The 20654-nt window shown below is 54.5% G+C and overlaps 1 protein-coding gene across 7 annotated transcripts in view; it reads right to left on the bottom strand.

Annotated features, from left to right (window-relative positions):
• ARHGEF10L (Rho guanine nucleotide exchange factor 10 like) overlaps positions 1-20654 on the bottom strand; it is a 149357-nt gene that overhangs the window by 76951 nt on the left and 51752 nt on the right. For 3 of the 7 annotated variants that reach the window (XM_088790236.1, XM_088790235.1, XM_088790238.1), the window contains exons 3-7: positions 20054-20242; positions 19271-19304; positions 6272-6363; positions 4499-4582; positions 702-874 (exon numbers count right to left, since the gene is read on the bottom strand). In XM_088790236.1, the coding sequence (XP_088646362.1) occupies positions 702-874; positions 4499-4582; positions 6272-6363; positions 19271-19304; positions 20054-20242 (572 nt within the window). Of the gene's footprint in view, positions 1-701; positions 875-4498; positions 4583-5926; positions 6161-6271; positions 6364-19270; positions 19305-20053; positions 20243-20654 lie in introns of those variants that run through there. The other 4 variants (XM_088790237.1, XM_088790239.1, XM_088790240.1 and 1 more) reach the window with 3 other exon arrangements.

Genomic DNA, 20654 nt, shown 5'->3' with positions numbered 1-20654 from the left:
ATCTCAGCACGGTTTGAATCTGTATTCTGGTGGCTTCCATAGAACAAATAGGAGGAGCAAGGCTGACACAGGAAAGGAGGAAGCAGACAATCCATCCTCCTCTCGGCTTTCGTGGCTCCCTCCTTGAAATCAGCAGAATGAACACTGTTCCAGCAGAAACCCCAGAAGAAACCCAGGCATGGATGGCACTTTGGAAAGCCTTGGAAGGAAGCCTTCTGGGCAGCTCTGTCTTAGCCACAGCAGCCCCCACTTGTTCACCTCCCCGGGGCGGAGGATTTGCGTGGGTCTCAGGTCTGTCTGAGAACACATCTCGCAGGGCAGGAAGATCAAATTGATTTGGTCCCAGTGCCAGCTCTAATCAGCTGGGTGGGCCGCCTGGAGCACTGTGTTAAGAAAGATTCTGAGGCCAGATCTGAGCCCATGGGCATCATGCCCAATGCCTTAGGCATGGGGTCAGGGGAGCACCTATGCCAGGAATTAACCACGTCCATCCCAGGCTTAGGGCTCTCCACGGCCAAACAGCAATGCCGGTAGGGCATCTCCTGTTTCAGGATACTTGGGCCACTTCCTCTCTCACCGTGCATTCCTGGGAATCACTGTTTAGATAAGAGTTGCAGGCCTGGCCCTCACCACCCGCCTCAGCCCCTCCCTGAGGGGGTCTCGGTGCCCTGGCTGGGTGAGAGACGCCCCCACCTCCTCACCTTGGGCTGGAAGGACACTCGGTGCTTGGCGGGCTCTGCCTCCGGCTTGGCTTCCTCTCCTGACTCCTCGCTGTAGCTCTCAAACTCGCTGGAGCTCCAGCCTAGGTCCTCCGCCTCCCTGGGCACCCCATCCCGGTGCACGTCCTCGTAAAGCAGGGTCCTCTCCGCCCCTGCTGGCCAAGGGACAGGGCTTGTGAGTGGAGGCCCTGAGGCCAAGCCCACCAGGCCCCATTTCTGAGCCCAGGCGGGCAGGGACAAGGTGGGCAGGGAGGCATGTGGTTTGGCCCTGGGGCTCCACCTCCACTTCCTTGTCCAACAAACAGATGTGATGACAACACAACATCCATCGCTACAGTGAGGAGGACACAAGAAAAGGTAGAAAAGCACAAGAAATGTGTCCGGCACATAAACAGGCTCAATAATTCCCTCCCATTGTCAGCATTACTTTTCTGGGATCTGAGTTCTCCCACGCATTTTCTAGTGGAAAAGAGAAGACCTAGGACCAAGTCCGGACTCGAACCCTTGGTTCTGGCCGCGGCATCCTGGGGCTAAAGCGGAGATGGCTGGGCATTAAATGAGTCTGGATCCCTCTCCCCAAACCTGAGTTTCCCATGTGGGCTCAGAACGATCCAGTAGGGGGCGCGCCTGGCCAAGCATCTAGGAACCTTCTCTTTTCTTCCAAAGCCCCTCAGGAAATGCCTTGAACTGAAAACTGGGGACAAAGAACTGACAGTCCACTAGCCTAGAGGTTCAAGTGCCACGAGGGTCCCTGGGGTCCCTGTCAAGTCGGGTATAAGATGCTGCTTCCAGGTTGTGGTGGGAAAGCCACTCACTGTCCTGGGACTGGAACACATGGGGGTCCCAGCCCAGCCCCAGCTCCATCACTGGGAGATCTTGGGCTTCACCTTAACACCTTGGGGGTGTTCACTTCCGGATCTGTTACCTGGAGAAGAACTGAACTGCAAACCTCACAAAAGTGAGGCCAGGTTCCCAAAAGTTCATGAAGAGGAAAATGCTCGTCAACACAGAAGAAATGTGGCACTGGGGAGGGTTTTTAATCTGCTCGGAAAGCACGTGTGCTGAAGAACAGGGAGCTTTGGTTTCCGGAGCCCTCACAGCAAAAGGGGTAATAATAAGCTGAAAGGTGGAATAAATAAAGTACGTACAAAAAGCTCTAGCGAAGAGCCTGGCCCATGGCAGGCGCTCAGGAAAGAGCCGCTGATCCTGACTCGTGGGGGCTGTGGGTGGGCTCGGGTGTCACCACACTGACCTCGAGCCCCCACCTGCACCCCACAGGAAAGCTGGGGGTGGGGGGTCTTGGCGGTCGTCAGCCAAAGAACCAAATAGACGCACTGAGGCTTAGCTAGACACTTGGGTCTCAGGGTCAGGAAGGAGCAGGAAGTTATTTTTAAGTAAAAGTTAATAGTGACTAATGTCTCCAGGGAGCAGCTGGTAACCAGGCAGTGACCTTTATAAGGCTGGGCCGTTTGTCCTATTACCGCAGGGAAGGCCCCACCACCTGTGAGCAAAGGGGCAGAGCCCAGTTCTTGGCACTGCCCCTGAGGTGGCACCTCAGATGTCTCTCTCCCCACACTTCCAAGGGCCACCAGCCCCCTGCTAACCCACACCTATATGCCATGTCTCTCACTGGATCCTCCCAGTAGCCCTGGGGGGTCATCAGGTGCAAACTTTCACCCCCTCCTATTGGACAGATGAGAAAACAGGTGCCAGGAGAAGAGAAGAGGCTTGCCTAAGGTCAGGCAGTGAGCGGGGAGGGCGCTGCAGGCTCCTGGGCTGGGCTCCCTCCATTCATTGCAATACCTTCTGCAGGGGCCCCACTATCCTGATGACCAGCCTGGATTCATTTAGAAATACCCTCTCCAGTGGAGACGGTGTCACCAGATTCCTGAGCCTGTGCCACATCCTCAGGCTTCAGGGGCCTCACAGCGGTCTTGGTCCCCACCCTCTGCTTCCCGGGACCCCAGGATCACAGCCCCTGCCTTCCAAAGCACTTTCTACCACCCGCTCAGCGCTCCACGTCAGTTATCTCCTGGCATCCGCACAACCCAAGGATGCAGCTTTATTACCCCAATTTTACAGATGTGTCGACTGAGGCCCAGAGGGATTAAGCAGTTCTCTGGTACAAGCCTCCCCGAGGTCCTATGAGGTCAGGATGACATTCTGACTTTATATGAAGAAGCCAAGGCCCGGAGGCACAGAGGCCTGTGGCCCATCCATGGCAGAGCCGGGATGAGAACCCAGGGCCATATGTGTCCAGTGGCGTGTGTAGCCTGCACCTCGGCTGACAACCTCCTCTCCGAGTGCCTGCTGAGCCCATGTCAGTCCGCACAGGTCAGGGCTGGGCCCTGGCAGGTCATAGTAACAACTGCAGGGTCCCTATGTAGTGCACCTACTGAGGACCAGCCACAGCCTCGTCTCACTCAGACCTCCCACAACCCTGCAGATGGGGGTCCTGGGGTGGGTGGCCTCAATTTGCAGGCTCAGAGCTGGGATACAAATGCAGGTTGTCTGACTCCCAAGCCACCTGCTCTTAACCACCTCAGGGTAAACTGCTGGATGGCAGGAACATGCCACATCCGCATACCCTGGGGGACACGACAGTGCTCCAGGCAGACTGGGACCGAGTAATTAGTTGCTTGATTTGATTCAGGTGGGAAAACAGCCCAAAGAGGTTAAACAACGGCCTCAGGCCACTCATATGTCCCAGGTCTGGGACCTTCCTACGATACCCCACTGCCTTCCCACACAGTGAGCCCACTCCCCACCTCTCCTGGATTCAAGTGCGCCACAAGCAGGGGTGTTCCAAGTACCTCCCAGGCTTGCTAAACAGATGCTCCTGTCATCGACAGGAGTCAGGAGTGTGGCTCTGGGGAACCCCAGGCCTTGTCATTTGTCTGCGTGTCTCTCCTATTGGACTGTGCACAGTCGAAGGATGGTGACGGCCGCTTCTATCGGACTAGGAGCTCCTCAAAAGCAGGGACTGTGTTTCCCCTACACGGGGAGCCCCTGATAGCAAGCAGAATGGTGCAGTAGGAAAAGCAGAGTCAGGCAGATATCCATAAAACCCTGGCTGTGTGATCTAGGGCTGGTGGCTTAACCTCTCTGATGCGACTGCCAACTAAAGCCTGGCTTTGCCAACTTCATGAGGTTGATTGAACAGTGGGAGCAAATGTGCTTCATCTGTCATAAGATGCTGCCTAAGTCTTCCTGGGATAGGGGACAGACAACTGCACTTGGATCAGAATGGCCCAGGTTTGAATCCCAGCTCTGCCTCTGCAGTTTCCTTCTCTGTAGAACGAGGATGCAATCTACCCCCCAAATCAAAGTTTCAAAGCAGAGTACAGAAGACAAACATGAGAGTTGTTAGCCTAAAGTGTCCAAGCAAAGATGGATTGATAATAAATGCCCCTCCTCCCTGGATGAGTAAGTTCGGCCCAGCTTCAGTAAGATTCACCCCCTTTAACCTGTTTCTCCCCCACGGGTCACAATCTCCCCAGAGGAATAGAGATTTAGAAAGATAACATGACTTGCCCTGGGCAGGGCGCCTAAGCTAGCGCGTCCCCAGCCCTGAAGCCCTAACCCCTCCCCCCCGCTGCAGTCTGGCCCCGCCCTCAGCCATCTCCAGACTCTCCCTGAATGACTGCAGCACTTTTTAAAAGCAGGAAGGAGGGGCAGATGGGCTGGGTGGGAAGGGAAGGAAATGGAAGGAGACCCTCTCGGCCCCTGCTCCTCCCGTCCCCACGCCCAGAAGGAGGGAAGTGTGCAAGAGGCCTTACCAGGTTGATGGGCATCCAGGTTCTCACAGGGGACGTCGTCATAAATCACATCTTCCTCCAGGGCGGGGAAAGTGAACCGGTCAACTGGGAGTGAAGAAGGGAAAGGAAAAGAGCACGAATGAGCTGTCGCGTCCCAGCGGGAGGCGGCTGCCAGACTGACATCAGGGCTGCACCAGCTGGCCGCTCCCTTGGCTGCGGCCGTATCACACAGCCAGGGCCCCAGGGAGACCCTGCCACGGCCTTCAGAGGACACTGGTTCTGCTCCTTCTCCCTGCCCCCAAGCCCCTCCAAGGCACACTCCCAGGGACAGGGCAGACCCCATCTGCCTCCCTGCCACCCACAGGCCTACCCATCTGGCTGGTGGGCCGCTGCTCCAGGCACCTGCGGGGAGCATGAAGCAGACCCAGCACCTGTACCCTGGGGCCAGGGAACCTCCTCAGTGGCCCAGATACCCAGCAGCACACCCAAAGGAGCCACCTCCTACCCAGAGGCAGGGAGGGCACACCATCCCTAGTGAGTAGGGAATGAGGGAACAGGGGACGGGTTGGAGAGTGAGGTTAAGGAGAGTCCCCCGAAAACTTAGCCAGCAGGACCCTGATTGGGGAAAATTCAGCAAATGAGCACATCCCTCTCCGAACACTTCTTCACTGGGCGGGTTATGAGCAGGGCAGAGCATGGGCCCTGCCATGTTAGCAGCCCCCTCGATGCAAAATTTAAGGAGGTCTCCCCCTGAAATTGCATGCCCACTCTCTGCCCTCTTAGGGGTACGGGGCCCCTGCAGAGCTAGGGTTTTGAAAACCAATCCCCATCCCTGATGGGAGTCTGTCCTCACCCCACAGCCCTTCCAGGAAGACATGGGACCAGGTGGGCTCTGAAGTCCCCACTGTCCTAACTGCAATGCTTCCAGCTGTCCCAGGGCCGCCAGAGCCCTATTGCAGCCTCATCCTCGATCCCCCCTTCCCCTCCCTCATGGATTTTGCCTCCCACATGGCCTCAGACCTGCCCACCTTCTCTAGGTCCCTAGTTCCGGCCATCAGCCTCCCTCTCCAGCCTCCTCACTGGGCTCCAGCCCATCCCACCGTGTCTCGTGTCTCATAGCTTCACCCCCACCCCACAGCGATCCGACTAAAATGCCAATGTGGCCACATCACTTGCCTCCCTTGGTTCCCTGTTGCCTTCGAAAAAGCATGGCCCCTGAAGCCCAGGAGGCTGGGGAGATGGCAGCCTCATCTCACCCCATTCACTCCTTAGATGACACCCTGAGTCACACTGAGGCTGCTTCCCGGTGCCAGGCATCCCCTCGACCTCGGGCTCTGGCACAAGCTGCCCTTAGGCCTGGACACTCTTTCCCTGACCCCTGCTCCCTGGCTGTCCGCCTTCAGGACTCATGGGTTCTCCCCACCCTGGCACCTGCCCTCTGCGTGGTACCTGCCTGCCCGTGTGTCTGGCTCTGCTCCCAGAGGGACCACATCTTGGTCACAGGGGTACACCCACCACCCAGCTTCAGAAGTATTTGAGGAACCAGTGAACAGATGAATGTGTGGTCCACTCCTGGACCACGGCTGTCATCAGGCAGCAAAGGAGGCAACTCTCAAGGGTGGGCGGTGACTGGTCCACTTCGGAGCTGCCACTCAGCCCACAGCAGCACACCCAGTAAGGACGACCCCTCAGTTCATGTGAGCTCTCTCAGCCTAGAGAAGAAGACTCCGAGGTTATTCTGGCACCCCCCTCCTCCTGGGTCTAAGACCTGGGTAGGGGGGAAGGGGCACTTACTGCGACGGGAGCTCTTCCGTTTCCAGCTGGAACGCCGGACCCCAGACAAAGATGCATCCACAGGCTCCCCATTGCTCACCACAGCTGGCACCCTGCAGGCCGGGAAACAGTGCCAGTGAGCCAGCAGGGACGGGGATGGTGCTGGTGACAGCAGGAGGGACAGAGAAAGCTAGCTCCTAGCTCCTTGAAGCCTCCGGCAGCCCCTCACCAAGCTAGCAGGGCACGTGATGGGCTGAGGGCAGGAAACTTCCCAAGGCCATCGGTCAGGAGGGCTAAGGAAGCTTTGGACAAGCCCCTTCCCTCTCAGTTTCCCCATCTTTCGAAGACACCATAGGTCGACCAGCTGCTTTAAGTGCATAAAGATCACGTGGATACAATAAGGACCAAGTGCTCGCCAGACAAGGGCACCCGTCTTCCCTCAGCACAGGCTCAGTGGGAAACTCCATCTCCCTGTTCTCCCACGTGCAGCATGGAGGCCAGGTCTGGGGGCCCACCTCCAGTGAGAAACGAGGATTTCCAAGGGTTCATATAACCACACGTGATAGAGCTTAATCCCCCACACACTTGAGGATAGGCTGGACTCAGAGACTCGCTGCCCAGAAGCAGAGCTGCGAAAGGAAACAGCAGACCCCACCTGGACCAAGTGACCACGGGACTGTCTCCAGTCATGTAGGCATCACGTACCCGACAGGACATAAGTGACAAGAAGGACGCCTGCCTCAGCAGTATCCTTACCCTAAACCCACAACAACAATCTATTACCATCCTGAGAAAAATGCCAGACCAACCCAGATAGGGGGACATTCTACAAAATACCTGCCCATTACTCAATGCCGTCAAGACCACGAAAACCAAGGGAACACTGAGAAACCGTCACAAACCAGAACAGGCTCAATGACAACTAAATGCAATCTGGGATCCTGGAACAGAAAAGGGACATAAGTAGAAAAACGGGTGAAATCCAGGTAAAGTCTGGAGTTTCGTGAGTGGGCAGTGTACCAGCACTTGTGTCTTAGTTTTGACAAATGTTCCACGGTCCCTTAAGACGTTCACGGGGAAAACAGGATGAGGGTGTATATGGAACTCTATGTGCTACCATCACCTTTCTGTAAAATCTGAAATTATTCCAAAGTGAAAGTGTTTTGTTTCTTAAGCCCACGCTCCAAAAAAACAAACAAACAGACAAAATAGGGCCACATCTGCCAATCCAGAGGTTAGAGACCTTCAACTGTTCAAGACACCAGCCACTGTTGCCAAGAATTGACTTGAATTTCTTGGTACCCAAGGCCTGGAGTGAGCCCTCTGCCTTCAGCCTCCCAGCTCTGCAGGCAGCTGGCAAAGGAACCTGCCCAAGATTGTGCTGCATTGAGAGGCTGAGCCAGATCGCAAAGCCCGCTTGCCTGGCCCGGAAGCGGGGCTCTCACAACTGCATCTCACGTAACAGAGGCCGGTCGCTGTGATGATGGAATCGTCTGTCTGTGCTGTGCGGTGAGCCACGCGTGGCGACTGAGCACTTGGAACGTGGTTTGTGGACGGAGTGTGACTAAGGAACTTCATTTCTCACGTTATTTCATTTTAAGTAATCTGATTCTAAGCAGCTGTATGTGGCAAAGGAACACACAGGACAATGCAGGTCGAAGTCACCTATTGGAGAAGCTGGTCTCAGCTCAAATTTTACTGCCAGAAGTCAGCAGTGAGGCCCTGGGGTAAGACGCACATTTCAGTCCTGGAGTAAGGCTTTCCACCCACAGGAAGTAAAGGCCAAGAACGGAAGGGGCTGGTCTGCACCAGCATGGGGTGCTGAGCTGAAGGGAGCCTCCTGCACCCCAATCCCTCCCAGCTGCTTCCCTGAGCCACCACCTTCTCAACCCAGAGACATCCTGAAGGTACTGAATCCTGCTGCTCAGAAATGCTCAGACAGAACCAAGCTGGTCCAGCCCAAGTCCACGTGACAGTTGAGTCGAGTTTGGTGGAAAGTTTGCTTCAATATATTAACCGTAACAATTGGTAACCATTACAACACGCCTGCGAGGTGCTGCTTGCTCTGCTTTGCCTATATTTGCATATCTCATTTCACAAGAGGTCTTATGAGGTGGGGATTGTCATTCTTGTGCTACAGATGAGGAAACTGTAAAAAGAGACTTAATTACTTACCCAGCATCACTCAGTGCGTCAGAGGGAGCTGGGATCTACAGCCCAGGCTGTCTGCCTGCAAAGTTTGTTTGTGTCCTTTCAACTCTTGGAAGTAGGGAACTTGCATTTAAATATTTACCAACATCACAGATTCGCTGTGTCACAGGTCACTGGACCTCGCCAGATTATTTAGCCATTGTTTTTTCAAAAGGAGAGAGATAATGTTCAGCATCGAGTCTGAAAAACAAGCTCATGTCTTCGTCCAAGAGAAATTGCAATGGTTCTAGGTACTTTCGCCATTTCTGACTCTTTTGTCACAAACATTTTCACCACATAACTAATTGACCATAAGGCAATTTTGCCGTAAGAAACAGATAAAATAAGTTCGGTTTGTTGTTGTTTTGTCCGTTTGCTTGGCAGTCTGGTTTCATTTCTCCATTGACTATGTGGTGTGGAAAATAGTTAATCAGTGGTGGTCTTAAAATCGTTAGCATTTCTTCCAGATGACAATGATTTGCCCAAGAGTTAGTTGGTTTCTTATTTTAAAACATACTATATCGGGGGGAGGGGATAAAAAGCACTGAGGGCCCTCTTTGAGGGTGCAGAGGTGAACCCACATTTTCCATACAACAAAGACAAGGGCTTAGGTACAACCCACAAAATAAGATCAGTTATTTGCACAGTATTGCCATGAATTTACGGATTTTAAATATCGGGGGTGCCAAAAAAATGCATACAAGTGGACACTGGTCGACGTTGCTCAAGCAGTAGTTCTCCATAATCAGTCTGGACACTGATGGGAACCACTTTGAGCACATCTTGTAACTGCAGACGTCAAACGTGACTTGTATTCATCTTTTGTTATCGGTATATATAGAGTATTACCATTTTAATAGTTTTTTTCCTTTCTTACAATGTGTATACATTTTTTGGCACCCTTTGTATATTCAAATATTTTGTCTTTCACAATAATCTTTTTAATTCTGTGATTCACTTTTAATACCCTTCTTTTATTTGTCATGATTTTATCTCTTTTATGGCAAAATTGCTTACGCCCAGTCAGTTGTAAAGCAAAAATGCTTACGGCAAAAATGTCTATGGCAAAGTCTCTACGACAAAAATACTGAACACGAATCGTAACACCCAGCTCCTCAGCTGCAGGGCAGTTCAACTAGAGAACAGAGAACACTCGAGAGGGCCCTGGGTATACTTTAAAGGTGACATCAAGGTGCGGTCGGGGAAGGAAAGGTATTTTCGAGTAAGGTCAGGCAGCTTTAGAAGGGACCTGGAAAAACTTTACGACATAGTAAAAGCCAGGGTGGGGCTGAAAACATGAGCCTCTGAGCTGCACGTTACCAAAACACAGTGAACTTAAGTTTTAATGTTAAGCAATTTATTTGAAATAGCCACATGTGACTAGTGGCCACCAACCATACAGGACAACGCAGAGCTAAGCCACCTGCACTGCTGGGAAGGAGTCTGGGCTCATTTGCATTTGCATTGAGGAGCCAGCCCAGGTACTGGTCCTGGCTCCCTGGGGTGGGGAGTGCAGGTCACGCCGCATAGAGAAGTCACCTTCGTGCCCACCCCCACTGCCTCTATGGCTGCGGAAGGCAGAGGGACTGGGAGCCCCGAGAGAGGGAAGAGGCCAGTGCCTGTGGGGGGCCAGGTCTTTCTAGGCCGCAGACCACCACCCACCCCCGCCCTGCACCTCTCTGGTGTCTACTCTGCGCCTGGGCTATGTGAAATGCTCATGGACAAGTATGTGGCTTATTGTGACCGTTTCACAAATGAGGTTCAGAACAGGCAAGTACCTTCCCTGCGCCAAGTCACCTGGCCAGCAAGTCACAGAGCTGCACTTTGCCTGCAAAGCCTTGCTCTTGACAACAGCTGTGCTGCTCCCCAGATTTGAGTTCCCAGGCAGCTTCGGAGGAAAGGGCCTCCCAGGCAAGGGAAGAGGAGGGTACAGCAAGAATGAGGCTGGGGTGCCTCCTGCCTCCTTGCCGCTTCCTGCCAAGGCCACTGAGCCACCCTGCACCCACCTTGGGGGAGCCTCTCCCAGCTGCTGCCTGGCTGGGAAGTCTAACTGTGTTTGTGAGCAAACATTCCTGGGGCCTCCCTCCAAAATTCCAGATAACATAAGAGCCATAAAAAGCAATAAGAGACCAATTAGCTCACCCTTATCTGAGCTGCCTGTACTTCTAATGCCTCTCAACTTGCACATGAGAGAAAGGGCAGCAACTAAGATGACACTGGTCTTACACGGTGAGGCCACTGCCACCGGATGCAAAGGAAAAGAGCCGAGTCCGTGGACAGAAGCAGAGAATGAGAAGCTCGGAGAAAAAGAGGAAGCAGGGGACAGAAAAAGGGACCTCTCCCAGGCCCCCAACGACAGTGTTCAATGACCAGACTTCGGTCAAGTACACCCAAAGGCTACCACTATGGAGCTCAGAGCACCTTCTGTGCCCTCCTTTCTATCCAGGAACAAGCCTGGGACAAAAAGGGAATGAGTGCCCTGTGACAGCAGGGACCCGCTGTGTCCTGGTCACCCCATTCCGTCAGCCCTGGCACAGAGTGGACACTCAGTGATGACCAATGCCCTCCCCGGCCTATTTTAAAAATAAGAAGCCCCACTGCAGAGAATGGCATTGTTCCCTACCTGGGTTGCTGCCAGTACAGGCCCCAGGGTCTTAGCAAATCTCAATGACAGCAGATTCCACAGGGTCCCTTCCCAGAGTGGACACAGTGCAAGTGGTCAGGGAGAACACCCCCAAACCCAGAACGGTCTGGGGATTCCTAGTTGGGCCCACACACACAGGGCACTCCTGGGGCCCTTTCCAGGACAAGGTACGACTAATATAAAAGGGGAAAGAATTCTACCTTTTGTCGAATAGAAAGGACCAGAATAACATTTGCCTTATAAGGCCTTGAGTAAAACCCAATGTGCAGCACACAGGGGGCTTGCCCAGGATGGCCCTACTCAGAGCATCACCCGCCCTCTCCCCACCCCCAGAAATTCCCCACCACCACCATCTCCACTATCCCTGAATCCAAGAGATACAAGAACATTAAGCCCAATTAACCCATTAACCCTGCTGTCAGATTAAGCCTGCTGTCAGCCCTGGCCACTGTCTAGTTCCTATGGTACATTACAGCCAGAACGACCTTCAGGAGCATCTGGGTGGATGATCCAAAGCGGCTGCCCAGTGCTGTTACCGGAAGGTCCTATCAGATACAGGCCCAGGGCTCCAACCCCAGCGATTCTGACTCGTTGGTCAGGAGGGGCCCAGGCATCGGTGTTGTTAAAGCTCCCGCTGGCTCCAATGTGCAGCCAGGATTGAGAATCCAAGCTCATGGCCTTGAGGTGTGATGAGGTGAACCCTCCAGAGCTAGCGGACCTGGATAAAACTGCACCTCTGTCACTTAGCTCTGTGCACCGGGACAGTCACTTCATGTCCAGAGGCTGCTGGAGAACAGCATGAACAATGGATTCCACTTCCATCAGTGAAGATTAAATGAGATGACACAGGTAAAGCATGTAGCACCTCTCCATGCCTCAGTTTCCATGTCTGTGAAATGGGGCGACAATACTTCCCTCTTAGGGTTCTTGCAAGGAGGACATAAAGAAGGCATGTGAAATACTCAGCATAGGGTCTGGCTCATGGTAAATCCTCCTGGGGTGCTACTTCCTTCTCCATCCTGCACCCCACGCCCCCTCCTCCAGTTACAGGGTCCCTACATGCATTCAACCCCTCACACTGTGGCCTGGCCATCCCTCACATACAGAAGGGTCCCAGGGCCCAGTCTGTTTGTCCTGTGCCACCACCCCCACACACAGTCACACATCCATTTACAGAATAAGTAGAGCAGTGAGGAGCCCCCAGGGGAAATCTGGAAAGGGGCCCCTCACGCAGTATCCATAACACAGTCCGCAGTGGGGAATAAACGCCACGGCCCCCAGGGGAACCATCTCAACACAAGAGCCTGGCCCCAGCCGCAGGTGCTGATCCAGACCCCGCCTCTGGCCTTCCGCTGTGTGGTACACACACCTCCCTCCCTGACATGTCGAGGGCCCCTGGCTTGGCGGTCAGACCATGGACAGGCACTGCACCCCCAGCAACAGCTTATCGAGCACCGTGTGGGGTTTTGAAGAAAAATACAGGTTCCCGTGGGAAAATGCTCACAGTATGTAATTAAGTCACAAAGTGAGCCATGAAACAGCATGTGCAATAAAACCACGGTCCTATAAATAAATGTATGGACACTTGTATATACGCATAGCAAAGCAGCTGGAAAGACACACAGTGGTAGAATTAAAACTTGCTTTTGGTATATCATTTTCTGTACTCTCCAATTGTCTACAATAAACATGTATAACTATTACTAAGAAAAGGAGAAAGAGAAAGAAAAGACATCTGAGGAAATGGTAGGCAACGCGTTGGTCCCCGAGGGTCCCTTGTGCCCTGGGGTCTGCTCCAGACAGACCCCCCACCCTTTGGGATCAGTGAGCAAAAGCTCGTGCCCTTACATCTCATTCCATCCTCCCTAAGGTTCCATCAGGTGGGTCTATTACTGCACTTTACAGAGAGGAAATAGAGGGTTAGCAGATAAGGCAACAAATGAAACGGGTCCTGGGTCACGGAGCCGATGTGCAGGGCAGACGGGATCCAAACCAGATCTCTGTGGGAGATGGCAGCGCAGAGGGTTAGAATACTGGTTGTGGAGGCCAACTGGGTCCAGCCCTGGCTCTGCCTCATTTCAGCTCTGTGACCTTAGGCTGACGACAGGTCCTCTGCACCTGTTTCCGCCTCTGTAAAATGGGGGTTATGGTAGTGCCAGCCTGTGAGGAGTAATGAGATTAGGCAGATAAAGCCCTTAGGACGGGGTCTGGTGAATAAGAGCTGGTCACGGGTAGGCCATGATTATCTGGCTCTAGAGCCCACACACACAGCCGGGCACATGAACACAACTGAAGCCTGCACAGAATGCCTGCCTGCCACATCGTACCTGCTCCGTAAAGATGTGTAGGGTGGGATATGAAGGACGGAGGTGAAGGGCGGGGGCTCACCAGCCAGCCAGCAGAATACTAACCAAGGACAACGCCAGCACTGTCCTGGGCGGGCAGGGGGGTCTGCAGACAAAGAGCAAACAGAGCCCCTGCTCTCGGGCATTGAGCCCAAGTGCCATCACCTGCCACCCAGCCCCTGGGACCAGTGACTACACTTCTCTGGGTCTGTACAGTGGGCCCCGTAACCGTTCCCTCTTTCCAAGGCTGTTGTGTTAGTCTCCTATTGCTGCTGTAACAAATGAACACAAGTTGTTCAGAAGTCCAAAATGGGTTCCGTCGGCCAAAGGCAAGGCACTGGCAGGGCTGTGCTCACTCTGGGGGCTCTTGGGGAGAATCTGTTCCCATGTCTTTTTCCAGCCTGAATTCCTTGGCTTGTGGCCTCCTCCTCCATCTTCAAAGCCATCGGCGAGACGTCTTTCAATCTCTCTCTGACTCAGACCCTCTGGCCTCCCTCTTAAAGGAGGGAGGATGGTCTCCTTGGCCCTTCCAGGAATCCAGCTGCCCAGTTGCTTCCCTCAGGGTCCAGGCTGTGAGCAGCACCGTCCATCTGGTCTGGATCAGCCCAGGAAGGGGCAGGAGAGGTACCTCCAGGGAGCCACTGTGAGTTCCTGCAGCTGGGCCAGAAGCCAAAGGCCTGGCCCAACAGGAAATGCTGAGGCTGCTTGGGGCCCTCTGGGATGGCAGCAAACTGAGCAGGAAAAGCAAACAACTCCATAGGGGGCTGGAGGCCACATCCAGTACACTGAGGGGTGAGAGGTATGGCCTGCTTCCAGAGAAACACAGGAAGCCGCTGATCACTGGGTACTCAGGGCTGCTCTTTCAGCCACAACTTCCGAGCGAGAGCTCAGTCTTGTTGTGAGTGCACGGGCTGCAAAATCCACCAGGAAAAGGCAGCCCTGTGGGCTCCAGCGATGGTTGTGGGATCAGACAGGCCAAGCTCCAGGCCTGCCATTTACCGGCCCTACAAGATCTTGGGTAAACCACATCAACTCTCTAAGCCTCAGTTCCTCATCTGCAAAATGGGCATAATCAACAGTCCCCATCTCCTAGGGCTGCGGTGCCCAGGAGATGAGATAATGTGCAGGAAGCCCTCAGTAGAAGACAACTGACACCATTGGCCTCAGCAGGGTCAGGCGACTCTGGCTGTGTGGCCTTGGGCCACTCAACCATGCCGAGCCTGCCTTTCCACTGGCCTCTATCCCGGCCCCTGTCAGATGCCACAGTCAGAACCCAGGTTCAGAGATTCCATCTGCACAATGTTTTTGTTCTGCTCGTTTTCATGGAGACACTGAAAGTCACCTTTCAGACCCCACTCACCCATCCTTCTATCCATTGGTCCCCATCATTCCACAGGGAATCCAGCCCTCAGCCTGTGCCTGGCACCGTGCTAAGCCACGAGGATGAGGATACAGCAGCAAGCGAAATACCCCTCTCCCCCACCAAAAAAAAAAAAAAAAATCCCTATCCCCGTGGTGCTGGCCTGCAGGTGGGAGATACTTCCGAACCCTTCTACCATCACAAGACCTCAGTGTGAGGCAAGAGGGGTGGGTGCTGCTTTTGCTCTGCTCCCATTTCAAAGGGACCTCCCCCAGAATGACACACAGCCAGTCCTGAAGCCACTGTGGTTCCCCTGTTGGGGTCCATGGAACATCCCACGTACTGCTTGGAAACCACTCTCCCAAAAGCTCAGAGAGCGTCTCTTAGCAGGCAAAGTTCTTACCCCAATAAACACACAATTCGATCATTCATATGGAGCTGGCCGTACCCCCAACCGTGAGCCAAAGTCTGAGGTCTTGGGCTTGGACCTGGAGTCCCAGCGCGTCCCTGGAGGGTCATGTAGTGGCCAAACACCGGCCTCCAGTCGGAGAGGCCCTGGTTCTAGTCTCTGTTCTGAGTGAACACGTACTATCCATATATAACTGTGGCCACCTAACTTCCCTGAGCCTCAGTTTCCCCACCTGTGACGTGAGCAACTTCCCAGAGATGGGAGGAGTAAACGGGACTGGGTGTTTAGCTCAGTGCCTGGTACACAGTAAATGTGATCGTGATTATTACTACTATTATTTGCCACTATTGTATTATTGTTGTTGTCTGATAATAGATGTGTCCTGGGGAAGAAAGAGAAAGTGCCGCCAGTTAGCTGAGCGCTTTGAAGATTGCTTTCACCCAGCAGAGGACAGATGAGGCCCTTACTCCTTGGGATTGTTGAGCAGGGTGAGCCCAACCCTAAAATCACCCCATGGGCCTCAGCATAACACACACCCAGCAACGCCAGCAGCTCTGTTTATCCCGTAGCAGCCTGGCTGCGTCCTCTGAGCGACCCAGCCAAGCAGGCAAAGGGACCAGGAAGTCCACAGGACTCAAAGCCAGAGACAGACCCAGGGACTGCTGGTCAGCCTCAATTGTCCTTGTAAGCACCCGCCTGGCAGGTGTGATTCTCTTCCCTGTGCAGACTCCCAGAAATGGGGTAGATGGTCGGTGAGAGCTGGATCAAACCCAGGTCTGCCTGACTTCCAGGATACAGAGCCCAACCAGCTCCCTCCAAAACCAAATCTAAACTAGGACCCAGAGTAACAACAGCAAATACTTCTGAAGCAGCCAGCACGTGCCGGCCGGACTGAGCCCTGGATAAATGTCTAATTATGCCTCTCAGGGCCCTGAAAAAAAAAACAGATTTATTATCCCCATTTTATTAATTCAGAAAGTGAGGCTCACTTCACAGAAAGTGAGACAGGTAACCACTTGCCCAGTGACGCACAGCTAGTAAGCAGCAGAGCAAGACTGGAAGCCAACTCTGTGCTCAGAGCCCAAGTTCCCAGGTCCTCAAAGACCCAGCCCCAAGACCTCACTTTACCCATCACATTCCTGCCTGGACAGCTCACCAGCCGGGAAGTGGCTGAGGACTGGCCTCCTTCCCTCTGAGAGTCCTAATAGCAGGGAGGTCACTTTGAGGCTGTAGCTCAGCCTGGACCTGGGCAGGTCCTCTAACTATTGTCAGGAGCTTCTCTGGAGGCCAGGTAGGCGGCCCGGCCAAGCCCAAGGCCATTTCCAGACTTAAGGCAGGGGCCACGGAAGAAAAGCAGTGACAAGAGGTGAAATGTCCTCCACTTGGAGATTTGCTTTTTTAAAGCAGTGTCTGTTTTGTGACTACTTTTGGGAAATTAATAAAAAAATAAAGAAAAGAAAAGAAAAGAAAATCAAGATTTTCCCCCCCTTTCTGTTGGATAACAGGGAGAAGGAACTTGATCCGAATCGATTCTTCTCCCAGAGGACTCCAGAGTGGAAAATCACCACCCAGGGAAGAAGCTGGAACTTAAGTAAATAGAGACCTGGAAGGGAGGAAATGAAGCTGGGAAACGCGGAGAGACCACTGGACAAGAGGTCAGAAGGCCCAGCATCTCAGTGTGACCTTGGGCAAGTCCCGCCCCTCAACCTCCCCATTTGTAAATGGAGGCCTCTTAGGACTCATGCTGTGATCGGTGCCCTGCAGGGGCTCACGTCCCAGGATGGTGAAACTCCAGCCCTGGCAATCCAGGCCGCGCCCAGGAGTCCAGGGCACTGGGCATACCGCCTCTGACCCTCCAACCCCACCGCACTGCAAACAGCCACACTGGACAGGAGGCGGGAGCAGAAGCAAACACAAACCATATGTGTGTGTATTTAGTGCATCCCACAACCAGTCTCACTTATTTCTCAGAATGCTTCGAGGTGGATATTATTTCCATCTTATACACGGTGAAACCGGGGCTCAGAGTGGCTCACAGGCAGCCCCAAAGCCACCCAGCAGGTGAGGGGCTGAGTGGGGATTTGAACCGCCACAGAACTCTCGCCCTGTGGCCTCCAGGAGGTGGTATTCAAGGGGGCTGGGGTTGCAAAAGTGTGAGGGGTAGGACAGGGCTGGTACTGCAGAGTGGCAGGCAGAGGACCCAAGGAGGGCTGGGCCCCTCTCCCAGAAACGCTTGGCCCCCCCTGAGCTGTCCTGACCAGTGGGACTGATGAAAACAACGCAGTGGGCACCAGCTCTGGGGACCACTGGCTCACGGTCTCAGTGTGGCACCTGGCACCAGCCAGACACACGATCTGGTTAGAGTCATCAGGTCTGCGGAACGCACAGAGAGAAGGCAGGCAGAGATGGGCCAGACCCCAAGGTCGGAAATGGGGGTCCCTGGGAGAGTGGCCTGAAAGAACCTAGAGCCCCAGACCCTGGGTGGGGGTGCCCTGGCTCACTGCCCACACATCTCCCAGCCACTGCCTCTGCTCAGCGGCTTCCTCTGCGTGAACACTCCTCCCGGTCCTCCTCCTCCCCAGTGAATTTACGCTCAGTGGTTCAGCCAGGACCCCCTCCTGGCTTCCCACCGGCCAGTGCCCCAGCTCTCTGGGCACCCTTCTCTGTCCCACTGTGAAGTGTCCGCATCCCCCACCAGACTGAGCTTCTGAGTGGCTTCATTCCTGGCCCAGCCGAGGGCTATAATGCTGGGAGATCACAGCCATCTCAGAACTCCTGGGTCCAGGTGCAGGATTGCTGAGTCTTTTCAGGTCCCTAATCAGGGAGGAGAAGCTGGCCCCCACTTCTGGCCGTAATTACACAGTGGCCGGCCCAGCAGGAAACCTCCCAGGGCACACCCACTCCAGACAACAAATGAGCACTTAGGAGGACTCCTGGGCTGGACTCCTGGGAGGAGATTTGAATCCAGAGCAGCCTTCAGCTCCAGGGGCCTGGGCCACATCTGCATCTCTGAGACCTCCCGCTGAGCAACACCTGCCTAAGAATTAGTCATCCCAGGACTCACACTAGGACAAAGGGTGTCTCAAACACCCTCCTCCCACCTCAGTGGCTGCCCTTGGCCATAAACCCCAGGGTCTAGATCCACAACTAACACTTCCCTTGGAAGAGGACCCCCTAAGCATCCAGGTCCCCAGAGCCGGGCAGTGAGCAGCAGCGCGTAGAGCTCCAAGGGGCCTCAGCTTTCACAACCCCAACCCCCAACTGCGCTGTGCAACCCAGAGCCGACTTGCCAAAGACCACAAAGGGAACAGTGGTAAAATAACAACTGCCTCCATCAGGGGCCTGCTGCGACACTGGGCCTCTTACCCAGTAGTCCTTCACTCTTCTAAGGAGGAAGCAGTGGCCCATTTTACAGATGAGAAAACCAAAGCCCAGAGGACTATGACTGACATGAGGACCCATGGCCAGGGCTGGGGCCAGAGTCAGACCCAGGCAGTCCCCTGAGCAGCCAGGCTTTTAACCATTAGGCAGCCCTGCCTCAGACAGGCTCCCAGGTAGAGAAGGGCCGAGTCCGGACAACAGGCATAGGAAAGGGAATGGGGATGGTGCTGGCAAAACAAATGGCAATGGCATAGACAACGGGCCAGGCACAGCCACGGGGTGCAGACCCCCAGACAGCCAGTTCATTTCTCAGCCACGACCCAGTGGGGTGGGGACTTGACTGTTTCCGTTTTGCATATGAACAGACTGACATTTGGAAACTTTATGCGACTCCTTCAAGCCACAAAGCTAGCAAGGGGCACAGCCATGGTTTGGAACCAGGTCAGCCCTCTGCTATTGCACAGGCTTGTGGGCCAAAGAAAGGAAGAAGTGACATGAGTTTTAGGCACTGACGTCTTCCTTCAGGCCCAGGGATCTTAAAACATGTTCCTCCTTAGCCAAAGACATCTCCTGAGCCCTCTTTGCCTCAGTGCTACCATTTCCCACACCTCCTGCCCAGTTTCCCTTTTTCCAGCCACACACCTCCCCCCCACCCAAAAAAAAAAAAAAAAAAGGAACGAGGCTCACTTACTGTGTCTGGGGCAGTGCAGCTGCTGGGTCTGGGTCTGTGGGAGAAGAGCAGAGGGAGAGCCTGTCAGGCCAGAGGCCGGCCCGATGGACTCAGTCCATCCCCGCCCCCTTTCCCAGCCTCCCCTGGGGGTGCTGGAGCCGGGGCCAAGGCCAGCCTGGGTGCCTGCTGTGCCTGTCTCCCTCCCCCCAGCCATTCACTGTCATCAAGCTCCCCTACCTGTCCCGCCTGCACCGCCCCCACCCCTGCCCCCATGGCCCACATCCCAACCCCAACCAGAATCAGCCGCCCCACCTGCTCTGGGCCTGCCCCCCACCCCCAGCTCCTCAAGGAGTCCCTTGTCCCCAAGCCTGCAGGAAGTTCCTGCTAGTCCGGTCCCCAGTCTCTCCCAGATGACAGAACCAGAAGCTGCCATTTAACACCATCCTTATCAGGGCCTTCCCGCCCCCAGAGCCACCAGCTCCCCAATCCCAACTGGAAGGGGGAAAGTCCTGTGGCTGGTGTGATTCCCTGGGAGAAGCTGCGGGAAGGGGGGCAGCTTCAGAGATCCGTGCTGGGCCAACTCCTTCCATTTACTGTGTGCCAAAGCACACCAGATGCTGCAGGAATGCTAGGAATCCTGGTTCCCAAGGGAGGCAATGGAATGCAGCTTCTTCCCAATGGCTCTTCCCTTCCTGCTTTCTGGGGACAGCAGAGGGGCAATGAGGCATCACTGGGAGCCTGGAGCTTCCACCCCCACCCAGAGGCCTGGAAATGGGAGGACCCAAGGCTCCCAGAATACCTTACCAGTGACCGGGGCAGAGTCCAACTGGATCAGTGGGGCGTCTGCATCCTTCTCTGGAGCAACGCCTGGGACACCCAGGCCAGCGCTGGTGTCCTCATCATCATCACTGTCCTCAAACTCAAAGGCCTCTCCAGGGTCCTCCTCCGCCTCTGGGGAGGGGCCTAGGCCTCCAACAGGAACCAGCGGGTCTCCTGGAAGGGAGGAGGAGTTAGCTGGCCTGCAGGGTCTCAGGGTTTGGCCAAGGGAGAGATGTCTGGAAGTGGGTGAGCAGCTCTGTGGGTCTGAGTGAGGGAACAAGGACAGTTCCCAGAGACTAGATTAAACCCATACCCTCCCGTGCCCCTGAGGTGTCCTGTGGTTGGGTGAGGGCTCTAAGCAGATGGGCAGTGGACAGAGAGCAGGGAGCAAGCGTCCAGAGTGAGCGCGTGTGCCCTGTACTTGAATGCATGTCCTTCGTATCCTTGTTTGCTATTTCCCCATTTTGTAAACACGGGGCTTTTTAAATGCATCTGCACGTGTGTGTGTGAGTACCCGTGTGTGTATTTCCATGTGTGCATGCGTGGCTGTGCGTTTTGCATGTGTGTAACTCGGCACGTGCCGGCT

This window comes from Rhinolophus sinicus, chromosome 14, assembly GCF_057876585.1.
Source record: "Rhinolophus sinicus isolate RSI-liver-muscle chromosome 14, RSI-T2T, whole genome shotgun sequence".
NCBI lineage: Eukaryota > Metazoa > Chordata > Mammalia > Chiroptera > Rhinolophidae > Rhinolophus > Rhinolophus sinicus.
This window is presented reverse-complemented; position numbering and strand designations above follow the sequence as displayed.